This window comes from Melospiza melodia, chromosome 1 (assembly GCF_035770615.1).
Source record: "Melospiza melodia melodia isolate bMelMel2 chromosome 1, bMelMel2.pri, whole genome shotgun sequence".
NCBI classification, from domain to species: Eukaryota; Metazoa; Chordata; class Aves; order Passeriformes; family Passerellidae; genus Melospiza; species Melospiza melodia.
Window position 1 is genome coordinate 42,079,838 of NC_086194.1, and position 27,145 is coordinate 42,106,982.

Genomic DNA, 27,145 nt, shown 5'->3' on the forward strand with positions numbered 1-27,145 from the left:
GAGGACCTGTTAAAAAAAAACCTGGTTTATCTGCGAATTCTTTTTTGAACCACATTCAATTCAACACACTACAAAAGAACAGGAAAAACAGCTTTATTGATGTCTCCAGCCATTACATATTTTGTTTAAAGTGATGTCATTTAATTTAAGCCATTCCAATTGCCCAGAGCATTCACTAGTTTCTTCAGTTCTTTCAAAATCTTTGTTCCAGTTCTCCAAGTCTCACGTGCTCCAGGTGCCCTATAATCTCTAGGGTCTCAGAGTGAAGTGTTTTCCTTGTGGGCAGGACTGGTTACTGAAGCAGACAGCAGAAGCTGCAGAAGTTTGTCATGATGAGAGATTTTCAGTGCATGATATGTCTGATACGCAGCTGTGAGTCTCCTCAAAGAGTGGATGCTTCAGAACTGCCCTTCACCAAGCAAATGCCACAAAAGCACAAATCAGCTGGCTGATGCAGGATGATGTGGACAAGTTCTGCCCATAATCACTTAACAGGAAAAGGGATCAGGAAATAACATCATTTTTCAAATCAAAGAACAGTCAGCTATACTCAAGAGATGCCCAAGAGGAAACAGCAACATGGAAGAGCAAGTAGCAAGCAAGTAGTGTCTCCTGTCTACCTCAAGCCAGAACAAAAAATAAATAAATAGCTTTTATTTGCATCAGAGGACAGAAATATGTATTGACAATCTGTTGATTGCTTTTAAGATTAGGAAAGACATTGTACACTTGCCAAAGTCTGCTGACCTGAGCACCTCAGAGAAGAGCACAGAACAATATCATCAACAAATTTTTCAAGTTTTTGGAGCGCACTGTTGCATGAAACTTAGCATTTTCACAAGTAACTTCAAAGAGCACATTATCCAGACAAAATACAATTATTTATCAATGAAAGTATCCACCATCACACATGGTTTGCATCTAACCAGCAGAGGTCTCTGCAGAGACCAAGCACTCTTACCTCAGCATTTGGCTGTAGTGCCTGTGCATCCTGGGCTGCAGATGGTACTATGGTACTTGCCCAGGTAATGTTGGCACTAGCAGATGATAAGGAGCTGAGGGCACCGTTTTTCAGTTCCTCTGTGGAGTGTGACTTGGGGCCAGGCCATCCCAGGATACCATCTGAAGCAGAAAATAGGCATCAGCTTACAAAAGAAAGATTACAGATTTCCTCCATTCACCTCACCATTCTACTGATCTAAATGAGTTGTATCTCTTCTCTGCTTCCATGTACAGCTTTATTTCAGTAAAAAATGATCTTGTACTTTCTGAACTAGCTTATGCAGTATCTCAAATGATATCCCTGCCTTTGGAAGCAAGAAACACCCTAAATAACCAGAGTAAGCATCTTCTAGGCAAACTTATCTGTGATATTTTTTTAAGTCAATGAATGTTAGCCCTACCACCTGAATGTATGATTCTCTCTGGCATACCTTGGAAATTAGGCAAGAATTCTCTACCCATTATTTTCATAGTTATGAAGTTATCCAACTAAACCCTCCATTTCTTCTGCTTGAAATCAAAGTTTTAAACCTAGCAGCTGTATTTTATTTCTGCCTGTACTACTAAAAGTTTCTTCTAAAATGCTTTACTGGTACCAAGACCACAGTTTAAAAGAGGTCTCATTAGAAAGATACACATTAAATATGAAACAAGCGAAACTTGGCATCAGAACAACCTTTATTTCTGGGGGCACTTGATTGCCTGGATGGGTCTGTATTTAAGGATGCCATGACATAAAGTACAATCAGCTAAGACAAGTGCACAGATTTTCCTCCCTAAGTGCTCTAAAATTTAGTCTCAACAGTCAAATTACTAGCCCTCAGCACAGGACTTAAAATTTCAGCCATTAATTACATACTGCTGTAAAACATGGAGATATGGATAAGAAAATCACAACTCTTCGCTCATTACCATAATTTATATATGAGTATACAATTAGTGCCACAGGGAGGATTTCCTCTCAGCACTGACAAATTTTTAAGGTGATGCACAGCAACACAAAGTACATTAAAGAACATGCACTTTCTCCTCTCCACATGACCAGGGTTACCAGAGATTGCCTCCTAAGTGAAGTAAATGCTTAGATCTGGAGAGGCTATGCTGCATAGTGTTACAGCAGCACTTCCATTATTAAAAAATGGGCCACAAATCCCATAGCTGACTGAGCTCTTACCAAATGCTAGAGACAAAACAGTTTCAGAACATTCCTCTCATCTAAAACAGCACTAAGTTATGAAGACATGGCAGGAGTTCAGATGTACTTGGCTTACGGTGCTTTTGTGGCGCCATCTTTTGCTGAAGAAATTATCAGGAAAGCATAAGCAAGTAGCTTAAAAACAATGATTTTCAAATATCTGAGTAACAAACAGGAAAAAAAAAATCCAGCTTTTTTTTTTTTTAAATGTGTATTTCATACAATTACACAAAATTCCTCTTGCCAAAGGAAGAACATTTTCGTGGCTCTGCTGTCAAATTATTTCTCAGTCTTGATTATTTTGCAATAACACATCTTGATCGAGTTTTCTGTTTCTCTCTGTCAAAGAAGCTGAAAAATGGATTGCTGTTGCTATTTTCCTATTACAGAGACACTAAAAAAAAATTGAACCTACATTTATGCCAACCTTTAAAAATATGTCATCCCATCATTTCCTTGGGCTATCCATTTTCTCCCTGCACAAACAATCTATTTGGCCTTCACTGTAAACAGTAATTTTTGATTTTTTTACATCTAGTTTATGTAATTAAGCACAATAAAAAAGTCCCACATGAAGAAGTACCTCACTTCAGGGGAAATTTTAAAATGTGAACAGTTACTTCATCATCACAAACATCTTTTTGAAAGAACTATACTAGTTTTCCTCTTCAGTGCAAACACATTGTAAAAAGACCTTTGTACTTCTCTGCACATTTTACAGTCTCTAAGAGAAATAGAAACTGTTAGAACCAGGCAAGCATGTTTTCTCTCCTGTATCAAGGGCAATGCTACCCTCAAAAAAGAACAAATCTTGTCTGCCTAATCAAATTTTAAACAGATCTTAAAAATACATTATGACCAAGCCAACACCAACAGGATGCCAAGAGTTACAGTCCAAAAGATATTAAAGCACATTAATTTCCTCGACACTTTTGCATATAAGAAAAATTGTTTCGTTAAACTGTGCATCTGGAATAAGAGTACTTTGCCAAAGAGAAATATGCAGGGAAAAATACTAAGTCACACAGAACAGAAATCTAAACAAATAAAGAGTATCTCTCTGAAGAAATTGAAAAAAAAATTCCCACCTTTCAAAATGCCATTAGGGAACCTGTGATGACCTTGAATCTACAAATCTTACTCTGAGGTATCAGTATTCTCACATCATCCCAAGGGACTTGCCATGTATCTAATACAGCAGCTCATGTTTCAGGCAAAAACAATCTCTGATAAAAGAACTCATCAGAAATTATCTTAAAATCAGCTCAGACTAGAAGACAATCTCTATGTACAAAGTGAAAGGCCACAACAATAAAGTAGGAGTAAAGGCTCCTACTTTACTCATATTATCAGTTTTTCAAAACTTTTCAGGACAGTTTTTCAGAGTTTTCTTCAGTTTTTCGTACACCCAAAATGTTTACATCTGCACTACTACAAATTACTCTTATCACAGAATAGTACAGGTATAGCTGTTGTCTGTGCCATATCTAAACCAGTTGTTTTACTGGAATTTACTCTCCACAGATTGAGCTGCCATCTGTAAATCATTTGATCTACTCTAATGGAGCTGCCACATCTTTGTCACTTTATGGGACTGCAAAATTTCTGTCACTAGTTCAACCCTTGTTCTTATAAACACTTTAAATATATAAATAAATAAATAAATATAAAAATTAAACATAATATTAGAAAGTTTATCTTCTGAGCTTATAAGAATAGGAAAAAACTGCTGTCATTGGTTTGGGTTTTCTTAAGCCACATTTTTTTCTCTGTTCTCAGTCACAGCCAAAGACAGCTGACAGAAAGGTAAATTCTAATCTATTTTGATACATTGCAGAACTCTAAAGGGATTCTCCAGAAAGGCAGTCACAAATCATATAAAAGTATTGACAGCTACGTAACTACTTTACTACTTGCTTTAAGACTATGCCAAGCACTACACTAATTAAAACAAAACATCTGTTTCTGCAGTAAACGATGCAAAAAGAAGAAAGGACATACCAAATACACAACTAGTAAAATCAGCCAGATCCCTTCTACCTGTACTGTGTCGGTTCTGTAGTTCCAGGAGTGAAAACTTAAGTCTGATTCCTCTGAAACTTCAGAGCATATGTATACACAAAACAGGAATTCTTCTAGAACATACCCAAAAATTAGCTTCCTTCCCACTTGCCCTCAACAGCAGCTTCCACTGTGATGAATGTGCAGCAGACAAATACAGCAAGGCACATGAGAACACCTGTACCTAAGCACAGCATCCAGACACAACCAATTTATCCTTTCCCTACAGCAATGCTGCAGTTCACAAACATCTATTTTAGAGGGCACAATAGGTTGTATCACACAAATGCCCTCAGGAGAAACATCTTTCCCTTCTACAGGTGCACACTGCAGGAGTGGGGGGAGTTCTCTCCAAACAGGTTTACAGGAGATTTTTTAGTTAAGCAATGTTGATCATTTTCTTTTGTTGGTTTCGATTTTCTGGGTACCTGATGTACCTTCAAACTCACTTTTGCATGATAATTGATGCATGAAATATGCTTAACATATTTCAAATCTGTAACAAAAACGTTTCTAATTTGAAGTCCTCTGGTCTTGCCTGGGAGACTACAAACAAAAACTCTGCCTTTTTTCCCTGGCACAATTGTAAACTAACATTTATTTATAACATTTTCATGACATATTTTAAATATCTCAGGAGTAAATATACTCCAACAAATATCCCCTAACAGTGCAGTGGAAGGCCTTGAGGAGAAACCAATATTAGACTTGGATTCCTTCCCCTGCCAGGGATGGATGCCACAGCTTGGTCTCTCTGCTGAATCCCTACAGCACACTGAACGAGCAACAGCAAATGGCAGCTGCACATCTGCTTTTCACAAGAGATTGCATTTGCCAATGTTGTGTGGAGACTAGAAAATAATGTTATCTTCCAATGAAAGAAGAACATGTAAGGAATAATGTATTAGCCTTTACACAGAACAGCAAAGTGTTCTGGTTATTCTTGACAGAAGCAAGGCTGGGGATGGTGCAATTAAGGGAAAACAGACTGACCAAGCCAATTTTAGTAAAGTACACTGGTAACAAAGAATTTGTACTCCTGTTTTCTTTCCTCACTCTTCCCTCTCCATATGCATTTAAGCACAAGGACTTACTTTTCTACTCATTTTTCTCTCTTGTCATCAGCTGCAAGAGAATTCCTAGCAGTCATTTGTCAACAAATTGAAAGCATCTAGATTTTGTCCTTCCTATCCATTTATTTTCTCCAAAAAGGAGACAATAGAGAATAAAAAGCTCAACTATATCCTGCCCCCAACTCCAGAATAATCTCTGATCCATTTGTTTCCATGGGACCCAAAATCAGCAGCGTTTGCACATTAAAATGAACTGCAGAAAACCCATAGTAAGGATGAGTTTGGTTTTTGTTTTTAAAACATCTTAAGAAAAATGAAACATTCTATAGTTTGGAAAAGTGGGCAAGGGAGAGACAGAAAAATATAGGAGGGAATTCCTATTGGGAAGATGCTTTATTCAGTAATGAATGGCCAAAGTGAAACGCAGATTAAATGAACGGATTGATCTGTGTGGGCTGCTACTACAGGAGAGGATTCTGTCTGCCAAAACACCAGAATAAATAAAAAAAACCCCAGATCTAAAACACAACATACGCTGGTAGAGCTAAATTAAAACAAACATTCAAGTTTGCTCTGTTCACAGTCAGGGAGAGAAGAATGTTAACAACTGCAGTCAACAGGCTCTGGAGGTACTCCTCTGCCAAACGCTGAAACAGAGCTGGAAAAAAATAACACTAGAACTTCTAAAGTTAGAAATGAAGACAAAAGTTCCTTCTGCACATTTTTATTTTCAAAGGTGCCTGCTCCTTGTCTGCACGCCAAATAAACTCAAGCCTGTCAGAAGCACTTTTGATGTACCTAAGTGGTGACATTCCCAGCCAAAAAGAAAGGCCTTGACATTTTCCACCATCCTACAAAAAAAAAAAAAAAAAAAAAAAAAAAAAAAAAAAAAAAAAAAAAGTAATTCCCAAACACAAAGAAGCTTGTAAAGATACAATCTCTCATCCTCAATTCACACTATATATAACCAACACTATCAGCTAATAATACCCTTCTCTGGCATATTTTTCAATTAAAGAAAATAAAAATTACAAAAATTTAGCCAGTGATCAAAGCACATACCTTTAATAATGACAGCTAGAAATTATTTTGCATTAATTTTACTTAAAAGTAGAAACACAGACAGGATTTTACTTCACTGACTGTTCTTGTTGATTTACTTCACAAAAATAGACAATCACAAAAACCCTTCCATGAAGCTTCAGAGTAGAAATAAAAAAAATCATTGACTAGCTATCAAGACAAGATTGAAGACTTCAGTTCAATCTTCATGTCTGCTTGTAGGCTTGAGGTCTTAGACTGACAATTCGTGAGAAACATTAAATGGAAAAATCATGTCATCCTTAACCTATTCCATTAGAAAGGATGCCATAAAAATATTTTAAGTCACAACCAAGATAATTTTAAATTCTGGACAAGATTCCATTAAAGTGAATGCTGATTTCTTTGTATTCTAATTACTGGAAAACAAAGCAACAACAATATTTACATCATAAGAGAGAAGTCACTTTTTTTTCTTGTCTAAAACAATAAATGTCAATGTTTGTTTAAAATAGTAACTATTTCATTATAATCTTCATGAGACCATTCCATAAGTAATAGGTCAGAAACTCTCAGCCACTTTTAAGTCTTTGCTTTAGAGGCAGTAAGACTGCAAGACCTCCAGGGAAGTCACAGAACTTGCACAATCAGGTATAAAGACCTCAAGGACACAAGGAAAGGTATAGATTAAGTAGATATGTATCTACTTTTGAGGCAGTTCTCTCTCTTTATGGCATAATAGTGAAAGCTTTGGATGCTGAAGGAAAGCAAACTCGGGGGTAGGTTCAAGTTACTCAAGCTAAGCAATTGAGTATTTCTCACACTCACACAAGACTGTTGCCTGCCTGGACTGGATTGTTTTCATGAACTGTAGGCTAGAATCAAGAAAATAAATTACCAAATTCCTACCTTGTCTCTATCTATGCATTCTGCCCCACAATGCCCCCTAGCATCTTTACACCACACAGCAGGTAATGAGACAGCACTGGGAGGGAAGCATTCAGCAATAAATTGCACAGGACATCTCACAAGCAAGGTGTTTGAGAATTCCTACCACAGGAGCACATGGTTTTTAAACTAACCAGAGTCATTTTCACCTGACAGTGATAGAAAAGGTCATCTTCTATTGTACCTGCTGGGTATAAAATTAAAAGAATTCACCTGGAGGACACAATCAAAATGAACTAGATCATCTCTCAGAATTAGTTTGCTAGGGGATTACTTAAAGGCTTTATTCTGAATAGGTATGAGCTTATGCAGCTTTGATGACTCTGAAACTCTACCGACTCAGCACAAACATTAAGTCTATCAAAGTAGGACTGGAAAGATTAAGTGTGTAGGAAAATCAGTAATCAAGACTTGTAGGCCAGGTTCTTTCAGGCAACTGTGTTGCATAATAAGGCCTAGGGGAAAAAAAATCATTTCAGTCAGAGAGAAGAGACTAAATATTTCAGCAGCTTTTAGTTCCCTTTTTAGCTCTTTTTTTTTTTTTACTTCCATACCAAAGAATAAACCCACCCACACACTGAAGAATTAACGCTTGCATTCAAGTTCTCACAGTTCCACCAAAGATGCTGGTTTGAACCAGTGCTACAGAATTTTGATTCCTGAAAGGATTCTCATGCAAGTTTACAGTCTTAGGAAGAACAAATAAAACAATTATTATATTTTATAATTCAGTATTTCATAGTCATGACTTTCCTTTAAAAAAAAAAAAAAAGTGATTCCTTTTAAACAATTACTAATGCTTTGCTTGCTTTTCTCTCTTCCTGTCCACAGATCCTCAAAAACCATTATCAAGTCAAAATAAAGACTGATTTAACAGAAGATTATGTGGACACAGAGTCAAGGACATGCACACCTCAAGGCATCTATTTCTTGACAGTTCACTAAGATCACATCAGGATGAAAAACAACTTTTAGGGACCTTGCAACTAGAAAGTAACTTTTCTTCGAAGGATGCTTTTCATCTGTGTTTCAAACCATAATTTTCTGAAATAAAGTTATATCAAATAATTTAATTTAATGCACTTTATCATTACTACTTAGGTAAGTGCAAGGCAGGTTTGCATTTTCCACAAGAAAATGGCAATTTTTTAAAACTCATGCTCCTTTATGAAACCAATCAGCTTCTGGATATGGGAAAGTCAGCACATACCATAGGACAGGTGTCAAAAGGTTTAATATTGTTTTTTCCAAGAATCACTTTCATACCATTTTCCTGCTTCCTAACTAACCCTCTCCCATTTCTGTTCTCCTCACAATGGGAATGATTCATAGCATTCCCTCTATGCCATCTCAGCAGCCTTGAGGCCATGTCCTGCCCTGCAGTGAACCTACTGCAAGTAAGGGCAGGTTGAGGGGGATTGTTTTGGAAGCACCCAAAGAAAACACAAAAAGCAACCTCTTATCCAGAGTTCTGCTGCTGCTGCTTCTCTTACATCAACACTTTCTCTTGTTCTTAAAACTTGGAAATGCAGTTTATGCATGGGAAAATGCTAACCACCCTTCTAGACAGCTCAAAGTCCAACTTCCAATATTATAGACAGATCCAGAACTGGGTGAACTGGAAAAACTGAGGTACATAGAGACTGAGACCTCTGTTCATGCCTGCAGAGCTCACTGTAGTTTCACACTGACATTTTATGCTCATAAAACTTGCCCCATTTCTTCTTTTCTTAAAGCATGGAGAACTCTTTCCAGACTCAAAGAAAACCACAGACCAAAATAAATCCACCTCAGCAGCATCCTTCCATGTAGAAAACTATAAATATTATTTTCACTGTAGCACTGCATAGAATTATTTTTATCAAACAAATCTGTACTGAGATTGAAATCTATTAAAGAAGAAAAACAAAGGAGGGGGAGCAAACCAAAACAAGCAAGCTGGTTCCACACCACCATTAAGAATGTAGGTTTATATACACCTTTTCCCCACGCCCCATTTTTTTTGTGTAGCTGTCTTCAGGACCAATTTCTCTGAGAAAACTCAGGACAGACCACCTCTTTTTCTCCTCTCTTCTGACTGCAATCCATTTTGCATCTTTTTTTTAGGTAAAGAATTACAGTGTTTGAGGCTGCAGAATCATCCCAACTTGCCTCTCTGAGAATGGTTCATTTTTCCTGCTTCATATCATAATAAAACACTCCAAAGTACGTGAAACAATACCCAAGGGAGCCTGTGCTCACCTGATGAGAGTGTCCTGTTATGCTGTTGGCCCACTTGATGGATGCTTTGCTGTAGGAGACTCAGGCATTCTCCAAGGCAGCTCAGGGTGGCAGCAGAGGTAGCTTTTAAAAGTAGCAAGTCCTGATCCAAGGCAGTAAGAGGTCCAGAATTTGGGAGAGATTCAATGGCTTGTACAAGATTCTTCTGCTGTCCTTCAGCTTGGCTCATGACCTGTAAAGGTCCAAAAACATCTGCTGTCATAGGAAATATCACTATGTAGCTGTTAAATTCTTATGGATTGAAATAGTGACTAAATGTGAAGAACTACCACAAATGGATGTTAATGTTCTGATCCAAACATACCATATACTCACCTACAAAAACGAAGAGCTTGAGACTACCAAAGGCCTGTAAAAATGTCAAGACTATGTTAGAGAAAATAGTCTCTTAAAATAGTAGGTTCACAGTAGGTTTAATAGTGACTCATACTTTCTGCAAGTCTTTGTAAGGAAAAGTATGAAAATTCTACTTCCTTCTCCATTATTGATTTAGGCTTAGATTTTCTTGCTTTTGTATGTGATCTGAGACGCCCAAGGAAGTGACACTGTCCCTCCTCCTTTCCTACATATATATCTCATCACAGTTTAGGAACAGGCATTACCCATTTTTCAAACTAAGGACCTGTTTTTACAAAATGCAGTAATTCTTAACTTCACAGACATCAGCATAGGAAGCAACTTAGAGTACTTATTTCATATCCAATATGAATACAAGCTGTCAGGCAGAAAGTTAACCTCTTTCTAGGTTTGGACCATCCAGATGAAGATGAAAGGGGTGCTTGTATAGCAGGCAAAAATACAGCAGTATTTGAGCAGGCTGCTCTTTAAGCAAATTGACAAGATTTCAAAATCCTAAAGCCAAAAGAAAAAGAATATATTCAAAATTTCTCTCTCCATTTTTGCAGCCTGTAGGAAATCATATATGCATAAGACAAGCCTCTTCCACTTACCTTGCAAAAAACTTGCTGCAAAAATTTACAGGTCTACACTTGAGATATCCAAAGTTTTCAGAAAAATCTATCTGAAGACATCATAATAAACAAAGATTCAAGCTCCATTTGTCCACACTATTGTACTGTAAAAATGTATTATAAACTTCATGGGGTTTTTATTATCATTATTATATTTTCAAGTATTGTGTGTTTCCTGCAGCCCTCCTACATTATTGTAAATTGACTGATTAAAAAATATATGATGAGTGCACTGAAAAGCTAGAAAGGAACTGAACTCAGAGATGAAATAACCACTCTTGCAAAAAAAGACTAGAATTACACAAGATGATGATGTTGCAGTTCACAAATTTAGCCAAATGCCTTGCTGAAGGTTAACATGACATTTTAATAATCAGCATTTAAAACAGAGGCCAAAACTTCAGTAAAAGCCACAGACAATTTTAATTCCCTTTGGCAGAAAACAAGACCTGTCAGAAGGTGACACAGACCTCTCCAATATGCAGCTTTAGGGAACCACAGAATCAGTCCCAGGCAATGCAATATTCCTCCTTCATGGAAAGAGCACAAGGAGGCAAACAGAAGGAACAGCCAGGAGAAAAAAAGATGACCATCTCCCTGGAAGACTAAACAATATAATTGTATGGAAAACTGCTCCTCTCCTTTTCCTATCCTGCAGAAGAGTGTGAAATTGAAAACCTGACTTTCTCATACTTCACAGTGACAGAAATGTTCTATTTTCATTTCCAAGTGACTATTTTCCTACTTTTTTTTTCTTCTCTTTTTTTCTTTTTTTTTGGGGGGGGGGGGGGGGCAGGGGGGAAATGACAGCTTACAAATCCAAGATTTAGTTCCATAAAAAAATAAAATTTTGAAAACTTCAAACATTTTAATTTTTCCCTCCCCCTTAATAAAGGACTCATTCGCAGATTAGACAGGACCACAAGATAAACTGATCAGGGAGTTCAGAAAACATTTGAAAAATTAACTGAATGTTTGCAGCTATCAGCCAGCCCAAAAGTTTACAGGCTTTTGTCAGTTGTATTCTTCCTAGATTAGGAGAAATTTCAATAAAATCTAAGATTTATTCTACCTTTGTCCAAAACAAGGTGTTGGTCCAAGTCTTACTGTTTTCTAGCTGACCTAAGACAGATTTACAGCAGCCTTTTGATCCAGCTTTTACTTGCTACCTAGTTGTGATACCAGCAGCTGGTCTACAGACCTGACACAGCAGAAGACATCTGGAACTGCAACTTCTGTGTAGGATTCAAAGTACTAGAACGTGCTGAACTTTGACTGCTCAAACACCGATCAAAACCACACTGCTGAAGGTGTTGAATGCCCAGAACAAAGATGCAGAACCCCTCCCTATTGTAAAGTGACAGATAAACTCAATGGCAAAAAGCATAAGGAAATTACATATATTATTGAAATGACTGAACTTTTTTATATGTTTGCCAAATTTTTTTAAAGACCTTGACAAAAGATTTCAGAAGAGCTGAAGTGTAGTTGTTCTACAGAGAGCAAATCAAGGAGGAGCTAGCACAAAAACACCAAACGATACAGGATGAAACTCATTAAACACATTAACCCTTAACAGGACAGCCACTAAGTCATGCAGTTATAGCATCATCCTCTGTCTTACTGGTAGGTCTGTTTTTTGCTTTCTCCCAAGAGAGGAGAGGCAAAATGCTTGACTTACTAGCACTCTAAGCTTGTTTCAAAATTAAAAGCTTTGATTTTGAAAAAGGGAAGTTTCTAACTTTTCTTTCACAAATAAAATAACTTGCCTAATTTTGAATGACTTTGCTCTTACATGGGGTTGTTTCAGCACCTTACAATTCTCCATCCTTCCCATTTGCAAATACAGACAGCTCAAGGTAGCAGTTCTCTACTTATAACAACAACAAAGGGTATTTTCCCCTGACTCCTCAACAAATATTAACCTATTTCTCTTTCCACTATTTTTTGGATTTGACAACTCCACCTATATATTCTTCTCATAATATCACAAAACAATTGCACATTCTCAGAAAAGCACTGAAACTTCAAACATACAATTTTATGATAGACGTACAATAAAACAACTGAAAGAACCACCAGGACTATATGTATTAAAAGGAATTACATGTGTGCAAATATCTGGAATTATAAGGTCTGCATTTACTTAACTGCAAAATATTCAGTAAGAGGAAACCCCATCCTAGGAAGACACCAGCTGAAATGCATGGTTTGCTTCTTTCTCCATTTTCTGATTCAGGAGAACAAGCAGATGACAAGTGTTCCCAATTAACAGCTGCTCCTGAAGCATGAAGGAGATTCAGACTTTTAGCCTGTCAGAAACTCTCAGGTATTGCCTGTGTTCTTGTAGTGGTTACCCAGTGCCCACTGCTTCCCCTCCGTGGCTGAACAACAAAAGGTTTGGGGGGGTCAAGATGTTCAGGGAGGTCATCCAATTACCATCACAAGTAAAACAGACTCGACTCAGGGAAATCAGTTTAATTAGTACCAATCAAAGTAAGACAACAAGAAAATAAAACCAAATCTTACTTTTCCTCCACCCTCCCCTCTTCCCAGGCTTAACTTCATTCCAAGTTTCACTACCTCCTACCCCAGAGCAGCACAGTGGGACAGTTAGAAGGAGTTACAGCCTAATCATGACACATTGTCTCTGCCACTCCATGCTCCTTGCTCTCTTCACCTGATCCAGCATGGCAACCAGTCCTGCACAAACTGCTCCAGTGCAGGTCTTTCACAGGGTCACAAGTCCTGCCAGTAAATGCTTCAGCCCGAGCTTCCCACAGCCTCTTTCAGGCATCCACCTGTTCTGGCAGGGTCCTACACAGCCTGCAGGTGGATCTCTGCTCACCATGGACTCCACGGGCTGTAGGACATCCTGCTCCACCTCGGGCTGCACCACAGGCTCCAGGGAAATCCCTCCTCCAGTACCTGGAGCAGCACCTTCCCCTCCTTTGTCACTGGCCTTGGTGTCTGCAGTTGCTTCTCTCACATTTTCTCACTCCTCTCCTCTGCCAACAGCAGTTTTTCCTCCCTCCTTAAATCTGTTATCCCAGAGGCTCTACCACCATGGCCGATGGGCTTGGCCAACTGCAGGTCCATCTTGGAGCCAGCTGGCCTTGGCTCTGTCAGACACGGGGAAGCTTCTGGCAGCTTCTCACAGAAGTCATGTCTGTGCCCTTCTCATGCCAAAGCCTTGCCAGGCAAAGCCAACAAATTCTCCTGAGTAAAACTACACTCCAAGAAACCTGCCATCCAATGACCCTCTCATGAATGCCAGAATGCAACAGGAAATGATGTGATGCTTTCCTCTCTAGGTCATGCCCTCCCTACCACCTGCTCCAAAACAAGACAATCCACAGCTTTGGTTGCTGCCTGCTCCCTCCTCTTCAGGGCTGCGTGATCACTTCCCCTACTTAACCCAGCCCCAGCAACTGCTACCCACTCCTTCACAGCTGGAACTGCCCCTCCTGCTCTGAACACATGGCCAACCACAATGCAGGAGACCAAACACTCATGTGATGAGAATCCAAACAAATGGTAAGTAGAAATGACTAATTCTCAGGGTTATTTCCACAGTATGAGGAAGATAAGCAGAAAAAGCCATGATATACCCTAGGTTTGCAAAGAAATTTACTTCAGACATAATAAGATGAAAGAACATTCTTTTCATGTGGTAAATAAGCTAAAATTAGTTATTAAAAATTAAATTAGGAAATAAAAATGAAAAATTGAAGTGCTATTTTCCATGCTAAAAGAAAAAATACAGGAATTGAACATTTGGATAAAATACTAGATGATACACTATTCTTTCCCATGCAGAGAAATAATTTTAAAAAATCTGAATGCCATTTTGATTTAAGACTTAAATTGGTTTCTGAAACTAGAAAGAGAAAGGGAGAGATTCCAAATTATTAAGTACAATAACAAATAATCTCTATTCAAGATTTTTCCTCCTGTCTGACAACAAAAATAAACAGAAACTTCAAACACAGAAAACTGAATAGCCACACCTAACTGTAAGAGCATATGATTGCTTTTGACATTATTTTATTTTAAATGCTTTTGTTATCCAGACTCCAGGACTAAGAGGCATAAGTCTGTTAGTCTAGGACAGATGTGTATGATCAGACATCTTACTTTCTAGAATTATTGATCCTCCAGGATTTTACCCAATTAACACAGTGTATCACGACAACCTAAATCAAACACCAGCTTTACGCCATCTGTAAAACTTCTCAATCCACAGCTGCCACAGGGACAGGGGCACCTCCCAGGACAATGACTTCAGGTTCCTCAAAGGAAGAATGACATCAGCCACATGACCTCAGAGGGCAAGCAGACACTCTCCCTTTGTCACAGGGGCCATGTGGAGCCAGCCATGAAAACAAGTAGCATCACCAATCCCGTCTTTCTACATAATGATTTAAACGCTTCAGGTCATTCTACCCTCCTTCTAGAATATAAAACATGAGAGAGATTCTTCGGACTGTGCCAACCACAATCTGATACACACATGAGCAATTTCAATTTTAGTTAAAATTTAGTTTAAATGTTGTTTAAATAGTGCTGATAACATAATTGAATCCTTTACAGTCAATATTAAGATATGCCTACTCATGCATGAGGAAAAATCCAAAACACGTCAGAGAAAAAAGAAAACATTCTTTTAGCACTGAAAAAAGAAATCCTATATCATCAATCTCATCTGTGACATGCCAGAAATCATTCATGAAAGAGAAATTCTGCTCCATCAGTTAATAACTCTTTTTCTCTGCTGTAGTAATCTCTGTGCACCATCGTCAGCAGCACGTGGTCTGACGACTTATCTGTAGGCAATTCCTCTGAAAGATTTAATGCAGTCATTTTTATTTTTAAATCCTTTCCATTATTGACTGCATGCAAGTTGAAAACAGTTATTAAAAACATGGCAAAATAAACAACACAATAAAAAGTGCTTATACAAAAAACAGAGCATCTGTAAAAATAAACAGTTGTGTAGAAAAATCTTTAGACACTTTAATAGTAATAGAAATGCAACATGCATCACTTCCTTAAAACTCCAAGTCAAACTGTCCTTGTGAGAAGTTTACTGCTTTTAAAGACTGGGAAAGAGCCAGCTTCCTGCTGCATTATTTTTTTGGCAAGATTTCATTGGTTGGTGCCTCATTTGGGGTGGATTTTTCTAATATGAAAACACAATCTTTCTCTCTGACACATGCACACACACACCTTCTGGAAATACCAGGATTTTTGCTTTTTAGAAAATAGTACCAGAAAAATAACTTTTCAGAAAACACCAGGAAAGGACAGGAGGTGGGACCAGTTTTTCAAACTACTCTAGCATAAGTCAAAAGTGATATATGAGTGAGGACATTTAACCATTGTTAAATGAGCAGATTTCACAGGAGTTTGGATTTTTTTCTTTTATTTCATAGAAAACACCTTTTTTCTTAAAAGCAAATGCAAAACAGAAGAGTCCACACACAAGAAACAAAAGCCTTTTAAGCCACTGTAAATGTGATATATTGTGTTGCCGCATGAACCTAACACAGTCATCAATTCTGACCTTGAGCAAGGACTCCTCCTGCAATCTTGACCTGTATTTCATCAACACCACAAACTCTCGTATGCAAAAATCAAAAGCTAACACAGCCAATATAAGTAGAATATATGTGTATATATATACACATGCATCTATCAAGAATACATCAAAATGCAAGATACTGATATCTGGAACTCATGTCACTAAAGCAATCACACCAGTCACTAACTGGACACACTAGCTACCAATTCAGCTCATATCCACAAATCCAATACTATTTCCATTAAACTTGCCCACTTTCCACTATTTATTCTGAAAAAGGAAAGAGCACCAACACACATGCAAGACTACTGTAAATACTGTTAATCATCAGCTCAGAATGAATACCTCACCAATTGAGATGTCTGGCAAATGAAGGTACTCTTAAAAATACAGTAAAAGTGGGGGGTTTTTTCAAATGTAATGCTCTGTTGTTTTGAGTTAAGCATAACCAAAGCAGAGGAAGTGAACTTTTGCCTTGACTTAAATTACTGAGAAGAGTTCTCAGACTACTCAAGGTTACTTGCTATGTCCATCTTACTTGACAAAAGACATTTTCTGACAAGGATTTACAGACTTCACTTTTTTCTTCAGTAGCGTCACATAACAGATTTTGCAATGGGATTCCATCTATAGCATGCAAGCCAGGAAGACAAAAATCACAGCTTAATATATAACTAAGATGAAATAACTAAGAATAGAGGTTGCTGCTGGAAGTACTCCAATAGCTAACAGAAATCTTATCAAGATAATTTTGCACTTCAGCTTTTAAAGTGCCTAGTGTAGGAACAGGTACAGGACCAGGACCACCAGTAACATATCTGTACACTCTGCCTGCAATAAAACCTGACCTTCAGACCAGAAAGAACCTCAAACTGCAAACAGGAAAGAATTCTACCCACAAATATTCAATCTGGAATAAGACCCACAGCAGCCTCTGCAAACATTACTATGCTAATGGCAAAAAATGTTTTAAGGAAAGATCCTAGAACACCAAGTGAGATACTCTGAAAGCGCCTTGGAAAGATGGAAGCAGATAATGACATCCGTATCAGCTGTCCTTTCCTGATTACTGCTTCCCTCCCATTACCGGGAATAAGCACAAAATTCTCCATTATCATCACCTCAGGATAGCAGCCAGCTTGACCTCAATTATTTTAACAATGCAAACAATGAACATTAAAATTGGACTGACTTGTTATATAATAGTTATTAAGGCTCAGACACATACATCCTATCAACAAAGCTTCAAAGGAGCAAGTTAATTTTCATTTGGCACGTAATTTGCAGACAGAGACACAATAAGTAACAGAACAAACAGAACTATACCTCTGACAATCAGGATGGAAGCTAATCACCAAGGCATTTCTTCTTCTCTTCAGTCCTTGCCTCTGCTGTCACGATTCAATTTTTCCCCTCAAAGGAGAATGAAAACAAGCTCTCTCCACCCCCATTTGTTATTTTGTTATCTTTTCCCTAACCAGGAACCCACAATCTGTTAGGGGAAAAACTGAAAAGTCAGTTGCTACATATCTTCATTGTTTCAGCTAACAAAACATTATTTCCTTTGGGCTTTTGTTTTGGCTTTTTTTGCTCAGTCTTCTCACCACACACTCCACAGGGTGGTTCCTTGTGAGGAAAACCTTACCGAGCAAACATCAAATGTCATCAGGACTGAGTCTAAAAGCCAAGTCTAAGACAACCAGAAGAACAGGGAGTGGAGGAGGCAGGCTGGCTCAATTATTTCTTGCTCTCAGCTACTCTTACCAATCTGCTGCTGTCCCACTGTTTGCCATCAGCACCTCCTGGGGCGATAAGCTCTCCACAGACCTCAGCACAGGGTTTACTCTCCAGAGAGCAGCTCTTATTTACCTACATCTGTCAGGAAAATTTTGAATTGGCTAGTTAATTTTTTCATATACTAAACATGAAACTATGCTCCTTTTTTTACACATTCGATTCCTATCTTGTATCTTCAAATTCTACAATCCGGACACTTACTGAATATCCTTACAATACAATATAATTTTATTTTGCAATATTCATTAACCATTTGATGAACTACAAATGTCTTCTTACTGGCCTACTATCCAGTAGCTTATTAATCACACCTGCAAGCTCCCTTGTTATTAGCTGCAGAGCTACAATAGTAAGACTTTGTATTTTGTAGGTCTGAATCCTATTGCTTTAGTCCATGAAATTACCAGATTTGAGGGATAGAGGAAAAGGGGGACACAGGTCTTTTTTGCTGAATGGTCTGGAAGCCTTAAACATTCCATGCAGTGGCAGAGAAGGAAAATTAATCTACCCTCCCAAGAAATTCTCAGTTGGCTGCAGCACAGGTATATGAGAGGAAGCTCCTCCCTCTAAAATAGGCAGAAGCTCAGCAAGAAAGGGAGCTGATCTACCTTAACTACCTGTTTTACAAAAGTATCATTCTGTTCAGAAGAATGAAAGACAGGATATATTTAACAGATCCATCTCCAAACACCAAAAAGTATATAATATCTGTAATTGTCAGTGTCCTCTGAGACTTCATGAAGATATTTTATTTGGATGCAAGACCCTCCCAAGGACAATCTGAGTGTTCTGAGTCTTCAAGGAGGTCCGGTTTTAAACCTGGGAAGCAGAGAGACACCAGAGAGAGCTTCACAGCCCTTGCAACAGAAATGGTTAAAGAGGATCAGAGCAGCTCTGGCAGGACCCCTGAGAATGCCTCCAGAAATCTCAGCAAAAACAGCCCACCTATGTCAGGCCAAAACAAAATGACTGCCTCCCTTTGCTACCTCCTCACCAGACATAACAACCCCAGACACAAGGTTAAATGCATGTTTTCTGTATTCAATCTGTCCTCCTCACCTGAGAAATGAGCTACTGAATGATAGAAAGGCAACTGGGGCAGGGGTGAGGAAAAGACCTTGTGTCCATGCAGACAGACTAGGACAAAAAATTCACATTCAGAGAATATTTAAGCAGACAGAATCTTGGATTTTCTAAACCAGAGGATGTTTTTAGTCTTAATCAGTACTCTAATATATATTCAGCTTTCCATTAGTGGCTTCATTATACAGGAGGGAGAGGAGGGAAGCTTTTCCGGTCGTCCTCCCAACATCTTTTAATTATTCTGAGAACACCTTCTTGCTGCCTAAATCTGAAGGAGAACACTTCTCCCTCACAAAACAACGTCAGCTGCATGTTGTTTTCCCTGTGGAAGAAGAAGATTTACTAACAAACCAAAGTACTAAAACACTAGAGAAAAATAAAATTCATTCCTCTGATAGTGTCAGCTGTCTTGGAGTGTTTCATGGAATCACTCCACAAGTCTTTAGGCGAGAAGTGAAATCTTTTAGAAAGAGCTGGCTGCCATAAGAAGTACTCAAGTGAAATCATGTGATTCAGACAAATTGTATCAATGGCCACTGCGTTTTCCCAGAAATCAGAGTAAGCTAATTTTCTGCAAAATGACTGATCAGTACCTACACAGCACTGGTCACTTTGTTTCTGGAGGGATGGGTCAGGGCATCAGGGCCTGTTGCAGGAGACATGACAGTTTTCCTTTTTTGTCTGTTGTGCTAGAGCTCCCTGCGAATACTCCATGTATCTGGGTAACACATGACATTTCGTACAAAAACAACTAAGAAGTTGTTGGGTTCCCTCACCATGATCCCTTTTCTTGAGTATTTTCTACTAACCATATCCTACTAAAAGCCATCTATTGAGACTTTGCTTTTATTTTCAAACACAACTCAATGGAACCAGAGAGTTGGGATCTCAAGGAAAAACCACAGGGAAGAGAAGAAGCAGCTCCCAAGGTTGTTTCCCCCACCTCAAGTTTATTTCAGCAATCCAAAAAATTAGAGAAGCAAAAGGAAGGCATGCACAAATTCAAGTAAATCTTGGATGGCAGCTGGCTGCCATCTAGCCAAGCAGGAAGCACACAGTTCTATTTTAAACCGCAGAATGCAGCATTGAGAGCAGTTTATAAAAAGAACTTTGTGGGAATTTATACTTATGCAATTTTACTATAAAAATTACCTTGCAAAGTCATTATTTTTGTCATTAAACATTACTCATAGGCAGATGTTATTCTATGGGCTCCCCTGAGTAGCAGCTTTCCTTATGCTTCAGAAGGATCATTTTGCTGAAGTTAACAGCTATAGGCCTGATCTGGAAAGCATATTTTGGTTATCAGGAATTTAGGCTCGTTTGTGAATTTCAAGCATACCAAAGAGCTCAGAAAATATTGCTGCCAGCCATTAGGTCAACATAAGCAATCACAGGAAAATTCTATCAGTTTACTGCAACATAGGACACAATTGATAAAAGGTGGGTTTTCGACTTCAAGTGAAATTAGTCTTCAGAAGAGAAAAGGCCATGTTGAACATAAATTACACATTTCAACATGAGTAGCTTCAAGGATTCACAAGTTTCTGTCAGAACACCTGGTACTGGGAAAAAGAGCTCCATATATTTAAAAATTATTATTATTATTATATTATTACTATTACTATTATCATTATATCCTCAAATGCTACTTTAAAGCATATGTCAGATTGGGCGGATGAAGTTTAGGTTTGCTTGTTGGATGAGATGTTGCTAGCTATTGTCTTATGGGCGATTTTTTAAAAGCATACTGTCAGAAATCAGAATTGCAGCCAAGAAGCAGGTAAGCAGGTAAGCAGCTGCTGAAAAGCACTCTTGTAGCACAGTTTGCAAAGCATTCAACACCTGCAAGAGAAGCATTACAGTAAGAACATGCAGCAGAAGCCGTCAGAGATCAGGTCTTTGTTAAATAACTAAGAATTACAGGGCTTAATATTCAGATTTGTTGTAAACTTAGAATGCTTCCTGTGTTTCTTGGAGTAGCACTCAGTACTTTAGGTGCTACACAAGGAGCTGAAGATTACAGTAAGCCCTCAATAAACGTGTATAATAATGTAAACTTAATGCTATGCTTAAAATATATGAGCCATTTCTATGGTTACTTTCTTCTTGAGGGCATTTATAGAAGTACTTTCTGTACTTAGTATTTGAAACTTTGCTAGCCACCTAATATTACATTGTCATATATTACCACTGAGAACATTCAAAATACCTTCTACTTAATTCAATAAAAATAGCATGTAAGTGTGGGTAAACACAATGGCCCATGTATCTTCCAAGCAGTAATTTGCATTACAGAGTTGTAGAAGGTCACCTTTGTCACCTTTGTTCAGTTTGCAGTGAAAATCACTGTTGCATCAGCCAGCCACCCAGAAACCTGCACTGAAAACAAGACCATGAGATGTGATATCCTCATCCAAGCAAAGATTTGCTGAATTATGTTATTTTTTCTTTATATTTTTATATTAATTTTTTTTAAAGCTTCATTTTCAAACCAAGAACTCTGATTTTAAACTACTGCAGTATTTGTGCTATAGCTGTGAAAGAAAACAATCCTGTAGTTTTCAAAAAATGCATGCATGTGTATGATAGGCTATGTTGTTTTATATGTGCAGATAAAATAGTTGAATTTTGTACATAAAGCAGAATTAAGCGGCAGTTTTGAAGGCACACAGAAACTGGAGACTGAATTCCCTTCAAATGTAACTTCTCTCAGGATCCCTTGGGAACCCACCATTTACTTGAAATGTAATTAAATGTTTTAACAACTGTAAAGAATAATCTTGGCTTCTCTGCAACTGCTTAAGAAAATGAATGCTGCAGCAATCTCTGAAAGTAGTTATCATATGTACTGTATTATCCCTAATTTATTAATTGCCATTTATTAAATGACAGAAAATTATCATCTTTGCACATGCTCAATTACTGCTAAACTACAGGCTGAAAAAAAATTATGAAAAGAAGCCATGTTTGTGTAACTCATATTTTTCAGGTTTGAAGGGGGGGCTGGTAGAAGGAAGTATCAAAAATAATGAGCCAGGTTCATTCTTGACATAACCCATAGGGACAAACAGTGTAATTTTAGTAGAACATTTGCTCTACGATTCCCATAGCAACCTTAATTCTCCCTGCCTGGGTATCTGGAACCCAGGATGACTCAACCTTCACATGAATACAAAATCAAATGCACAGAACAAAGTGCAGTTTAAGAGGATGCTACTTATATGCACTCTTAGTGACCTCAAACATATTGCAAACTCAAGGCAAAGGTTCAGAGATCAGAGAAGTATCCAGGTCATGTTTATGTAATGGTAACAGCTAGTTTATAGTATTAGAATAATTTCCATCTCCTCATCCCCAAAGTGAGACAGTTAATGCTACTTACTGAATAACTTTTAGAAGCACATGTACATTTACTCCTCTGGGAGGTACTAGACTGACACTCAGAGATTTAAGCATCCCATTTACTCCCCTAGGAGACATGTTTCTATTCATCTTAGCAGGACTCACCTGAGATAGAATAAGCAGACACAGGAGAAGAGATGTCTATAGACAAGGCAAACAGCTTCCAAAGCAAGTGCCACAGAAGGCACCAAATAACTGCATCTGTTCTACATGCTCTCAGTTCTGCTTTTCTCTCTAAGGAGATGAAGGGCAGGCAATCACACAAACATTGCTGTATGGCCAGAAGAACATTTCTGTGTGCTCACACTGCTATTTTCACACTGTTCAAGTACAGCAGGTTTCTAGAACAGGGTCCAACACCAATTCAGAAGAAAGTGCAGAGGTAACACCTGCAGCTGCCCCTTTTAGACCTCATGTTATGTTTCAAACTTGTTTATACTGTTACAGATTTAATGCCTCTAAACAAATGATAATGGCTCCTGTTAAAACCCTGCTGGAAGCAATCCTTTTGGTATCAAGGAGCTCAGCTGCAACTGAGCTGTTAGATGTACCTGTAACACAAATCTGTATTACAAGACTTCTCAATTCACAAAGTGTGTCTAAGCACAGTTAAACAGTAGTAGCTGAAGAATAACTTACTACCATATTCTGCACCACATAAATATGAATTTACTGAATTAAGGCTTAAGGCCCCATTCACTTTGTATTGACTTCAACAGACACAAAAGTGACAAAAAGGTTTCTTCAAGCCAAGAAGTACCCACTGCTTTCTGGGAAATAGCTGGTTTTGGTTTGAGTTCTTTTCCAAGCACTTTTACCTTACCTGTTTCAGAGTGGAGACATTCTTCTGTTTTTCCCACCCAGATAATTAAAGTGAAAATTTTCCAAAAGTGAGTTTGCAGACAAACGGAAGTGTAATACATACAATCCATATAAAATATAGATGCAGCGTCATGAGGATGTAACCTCCTCAGCAACATATCTCATTTTCTGATTAGCATCCATCTACAGTTAAGGACTAATTATCTTGTATATGTTATGATGTACTTGATAGAAGATGATCAATAGAATGAGCCTTTACTAATTTCTTATGTATAGTGGGAGATTGGAGGAAGATATTTTAAATACAAGTTGAGGAAAAACTGGAAAGCTGTAACTCACAAAGGCTGCTCCTCTCTGTATTCTCCCTTCCTTTGCCAAAATTGCCACTCACTGTACCACTGTATTATTTCCTAAAATGAACAGAACACAGGACACTTGGATTTCAAAACTGAAACAGTATAAACACTTTCTACAGTATCTATGAGAGATGAAATGCCCTGGTCAGACCAGAGTGTATTTACTACACTAGTTTTGAAATGCAAGAAGTCTCTAGTTAAAAGAATCAACCACAAACTGCCACAAAGAAAACATCACAAAGTACCTTTTTATACTAAAACGTATTTAGAAAGAAAAATGGACGTGATTTTAGATAACTAGTTTTATACCTGACAAGCAAAGGCACAGCAACAGAGACCTGAGCAGTGCTACTGTAGCTGCAGTCCACGGTTACCAGCTCTCCCCCAATAAGGCACCCACATTACTAGGCCAGAAAAACTGAAGTTAGCACAGTTTAGCAGCCCACCCTACCTCCATACCTTAGGTGAATATGAGATCATTTTCATCTCCTAAAAGCAAATATTTGATTTATTACTCATGCAGACCTAAAGGTCATCTTTGTTAAAAAGCTAGCTCTCATCTTCCTGCACTCCAAAATCAAGGTGAGAACTGCAGTGAAAGTAATGATCTAATATAGAGCATTTCTCCCCACTTATACAAAGTAATTTTATACAAAATTAGGCACATAAGTTCAAAACCACTTAAATTATTAAGAGGATTTTTAAATGGTCTTTGTGCATACTTCACACTAAGCATGATGTCCCGTTCAAGGAGCTGAATCCTTTTTTTTTTCCATGCACCCTTATTGCAAAACCCCACAGAACCTCAACACTATGCCAAATATCTAGAGCTACAGCATTCTTTTTTGTAAGGACTCACATTATTCCTTATCCACTGACCTTTCCAAGTACATGTTTTCAGAGAAAAAAAAGGAGGCCAAAAAAAACCTGAAATAAAAAGCAAAACCTGACTTTTTCAAAGCTGCAAAGTAAAATTTGGCATAGGTCAAAAACCATCAAGATCTCCCTCCCTACTAGCTTAAGCATTTACTACAAAGCTTTAACATCAACACACAGCTTAGTGTACATCTTCACATAAAGTTCACACCTGTGAAAGTCCTGCAACTCTTAATGCTACCCCAAGTGGTTTAAGTACCACATCTCCTTTGTCACCTACAATGCTGCCTGTGCAGCACTATAATCCTGTGACACAACAAACACATCTCCACACACAACAGCATCCTTTTTGCTAACAGTAGCGAGTCACAGTTCCTAACTTTGCTATCCAAATATTACAGCGACCCGAAGACATTCATTTCTCACTTGAAAAATCCTCAAAAGTGTTTTAGAATCATCTCTTTTCCCCAATAACCACATAAAATTGTTGCCTCACAAAATTGCTGTTAAACTTCACTCCATGAAGCCCTATGTGCAAGTCCTAGACTTCCCCATATTGTAAGGAAGGAAGCAAAGAACTGTCACTTAGCTGTGTAATTCCTGCAGGAATCAAATAATAACTGTTTATATATGGAAAAGGATGTGCAAGAAGCAGTAGGACTGTCATCTCATTGAAAAGCACTCCTTTCCAAGTTCTAGGACTGCAGGACTGCCAACTGGCACACAAAAGAGATGCTACACTGGTAGAGGCCCTGTGAAATCTGGATCTCCCTGTACCAAATGTTCAGAAATCCATACTGATGACTAGTCACGGTACCAAAAGTTGTAAGAAACACATTTCAAAGTGATCAGAAAATTCTTCATTGGCTTTTTTAAATTGTGGGAAGAAATATTTATCTGGACTTCTTTTAGTTAAATTTCTCTAAATGTCCGCAAATAACTAAAATCAATTACTACAAAATCTTCACACACTTGGTTCTTTAACAACAATTGTGACACTGGCAGAGGTTGTACAAGAATCAGACACTCTCAGCCAAAATAAACACAGTTCTGACCATTTTGTCACTATTATTTAGTTCAGTGACAGCTAAAATTTAATATGAAGTGTAATGTGGCCACTTGGCTTAATTTTCCAGTTGATTTTAACCACCTACAGTAAAGAAATCTGAAAGCATAACTCTGATCATAAATTTCTAACAGGATAATAATATACACAGTTTTAAAAACAGATTTAAATTTCAAGACCGCAGAGACTTAGTTTGCCATAAAATCACTTACTAAAAGATTAGCTCAAAGTAGTGCTTTAATGCTAAGTTATGGTTCAAATAAAGAGGTAAGATCTCTAATAATTCTGCATGAAGTGCAACACGATGCAGATCATTTCTCACAAGTTAATGTACAGTTAATTTTAGTTTTGATGTAACATTCCATAAATCAGTGTGGACCGTACTATTAACACCAAGTTAATATAAGCAAAAATCTGATTTAAGAGATATTAAACAGAATAAAAAATTGCATTATGCTGAATAGCAATGCTCCTGAGCTCCTTTTCCATTCCACACTATACAAAAGTAGGGCAAATATTAAAACATAAATTTTTTTATAGCAGTCAAAAACTCCATACTTATACTCAATTTTAACTTACAAAAATTTGGAAAATAGGTGAAATTCCCATTTCACAATGGAAACACTTATTACATGTGTCATTTTGCAGACCTAGACAGTTGCACCTGCTACATTTATATGATTTTGCTTGTCAGTTTGTGCTAAATAGACCTCTTTGCTACAATTAGTTTCATGCTAAAATTCTCTAGCCTATTAAAAATCAAACTAAATCAACCAGAACAAACCACAGAAGGAAACACTGTTGTTTATTCTTACTGTTTTGTTTATTCTTATTATGAAGTGAAAAGAAGGGGGAAAGTACAATCAAGTATTACCAAACATCTCGCATTATCTAAAGTATAGGAATATATTCTGCCCTATTTGCAAGGTGGAGATACACCTCATTTTTTTCCAGATAATATGGCCAGACCAAGAAAGTTCAGAATTGAGAAGCAATTTTGAGTTGCTTTCTCAGGAACACTGTCCCAGCTAGCAAACACTGTCCCAGCTAGCACACGTGCCAAGTGAAGGATACTCCTCTTTGCAGCATTCCTGTTTTTCAAAGATCTCACATATAACATGGTAGCACTACCACAGCATAACATTGCTGTGAAATTTAAAACACACATGCTTCCTCTCATTTTCCAGAAGCAGATCAACATTTTACATTGACTCAACTACTGTATTTATAAGATGCAAAATTAGCTAATGCAGTCCTATTTACGGAACAATTTAGAAAAACTTATTTGCATGTCAAAGCTTCAATGGCATCATTCAATCAGGGGAACACTAAAATTTATCTATAATCCTTTTGAAATCTCTTCCCTTCATCCAGATCATACCAAACAAATGTCAAATAAGAAGTAAAGATTTGGGCATTGAGGAAAGGATTAACTCTCTCTCTCTCTCACTGTACTTTTAGCTCCTATTTTTCATTGTTTCAGATTAAAAAACAGGACTAGAACAGATTTAAACGCACTTTTGTGAGGGGCTCTGGACATATCTCTTCAATGATAAATTTCATAAGGGAGGGTGGATCTAACAGT

The 27,145-nt window shown here is 37.7% G+C and overlaps 1 protein-coding gene across 2 annotated transcripts in view; it reads right to left on the reverse strand.

Moving 5' to 3' along the window:
• The window catches only part of OSBPL10 (oxysterol binding protein like 10), a 113,404-nt gene that overhangs the window by 40,380 nt on the left and 45,879 nt on the right, over positions 1-27,145 (reverse strand). For both annotated transcript variants that reach the window (XM_063155176.1, XM_063155184.1), the window contains exons 5-6: positions 9,562-9,772; positions 962-1,122 (exon numbers count right to left, since the gene is read on the reverse strand). In XM_063155176.1, the coding sequence (XP_063011246.1) occupies positions 962-1,122; positions 9,562-9,772 (372 nt within the window). The remainder of the gene's footprint in view (positions 1-961; positions 1,123-9,561; positions 9,773-27,145) is intronic.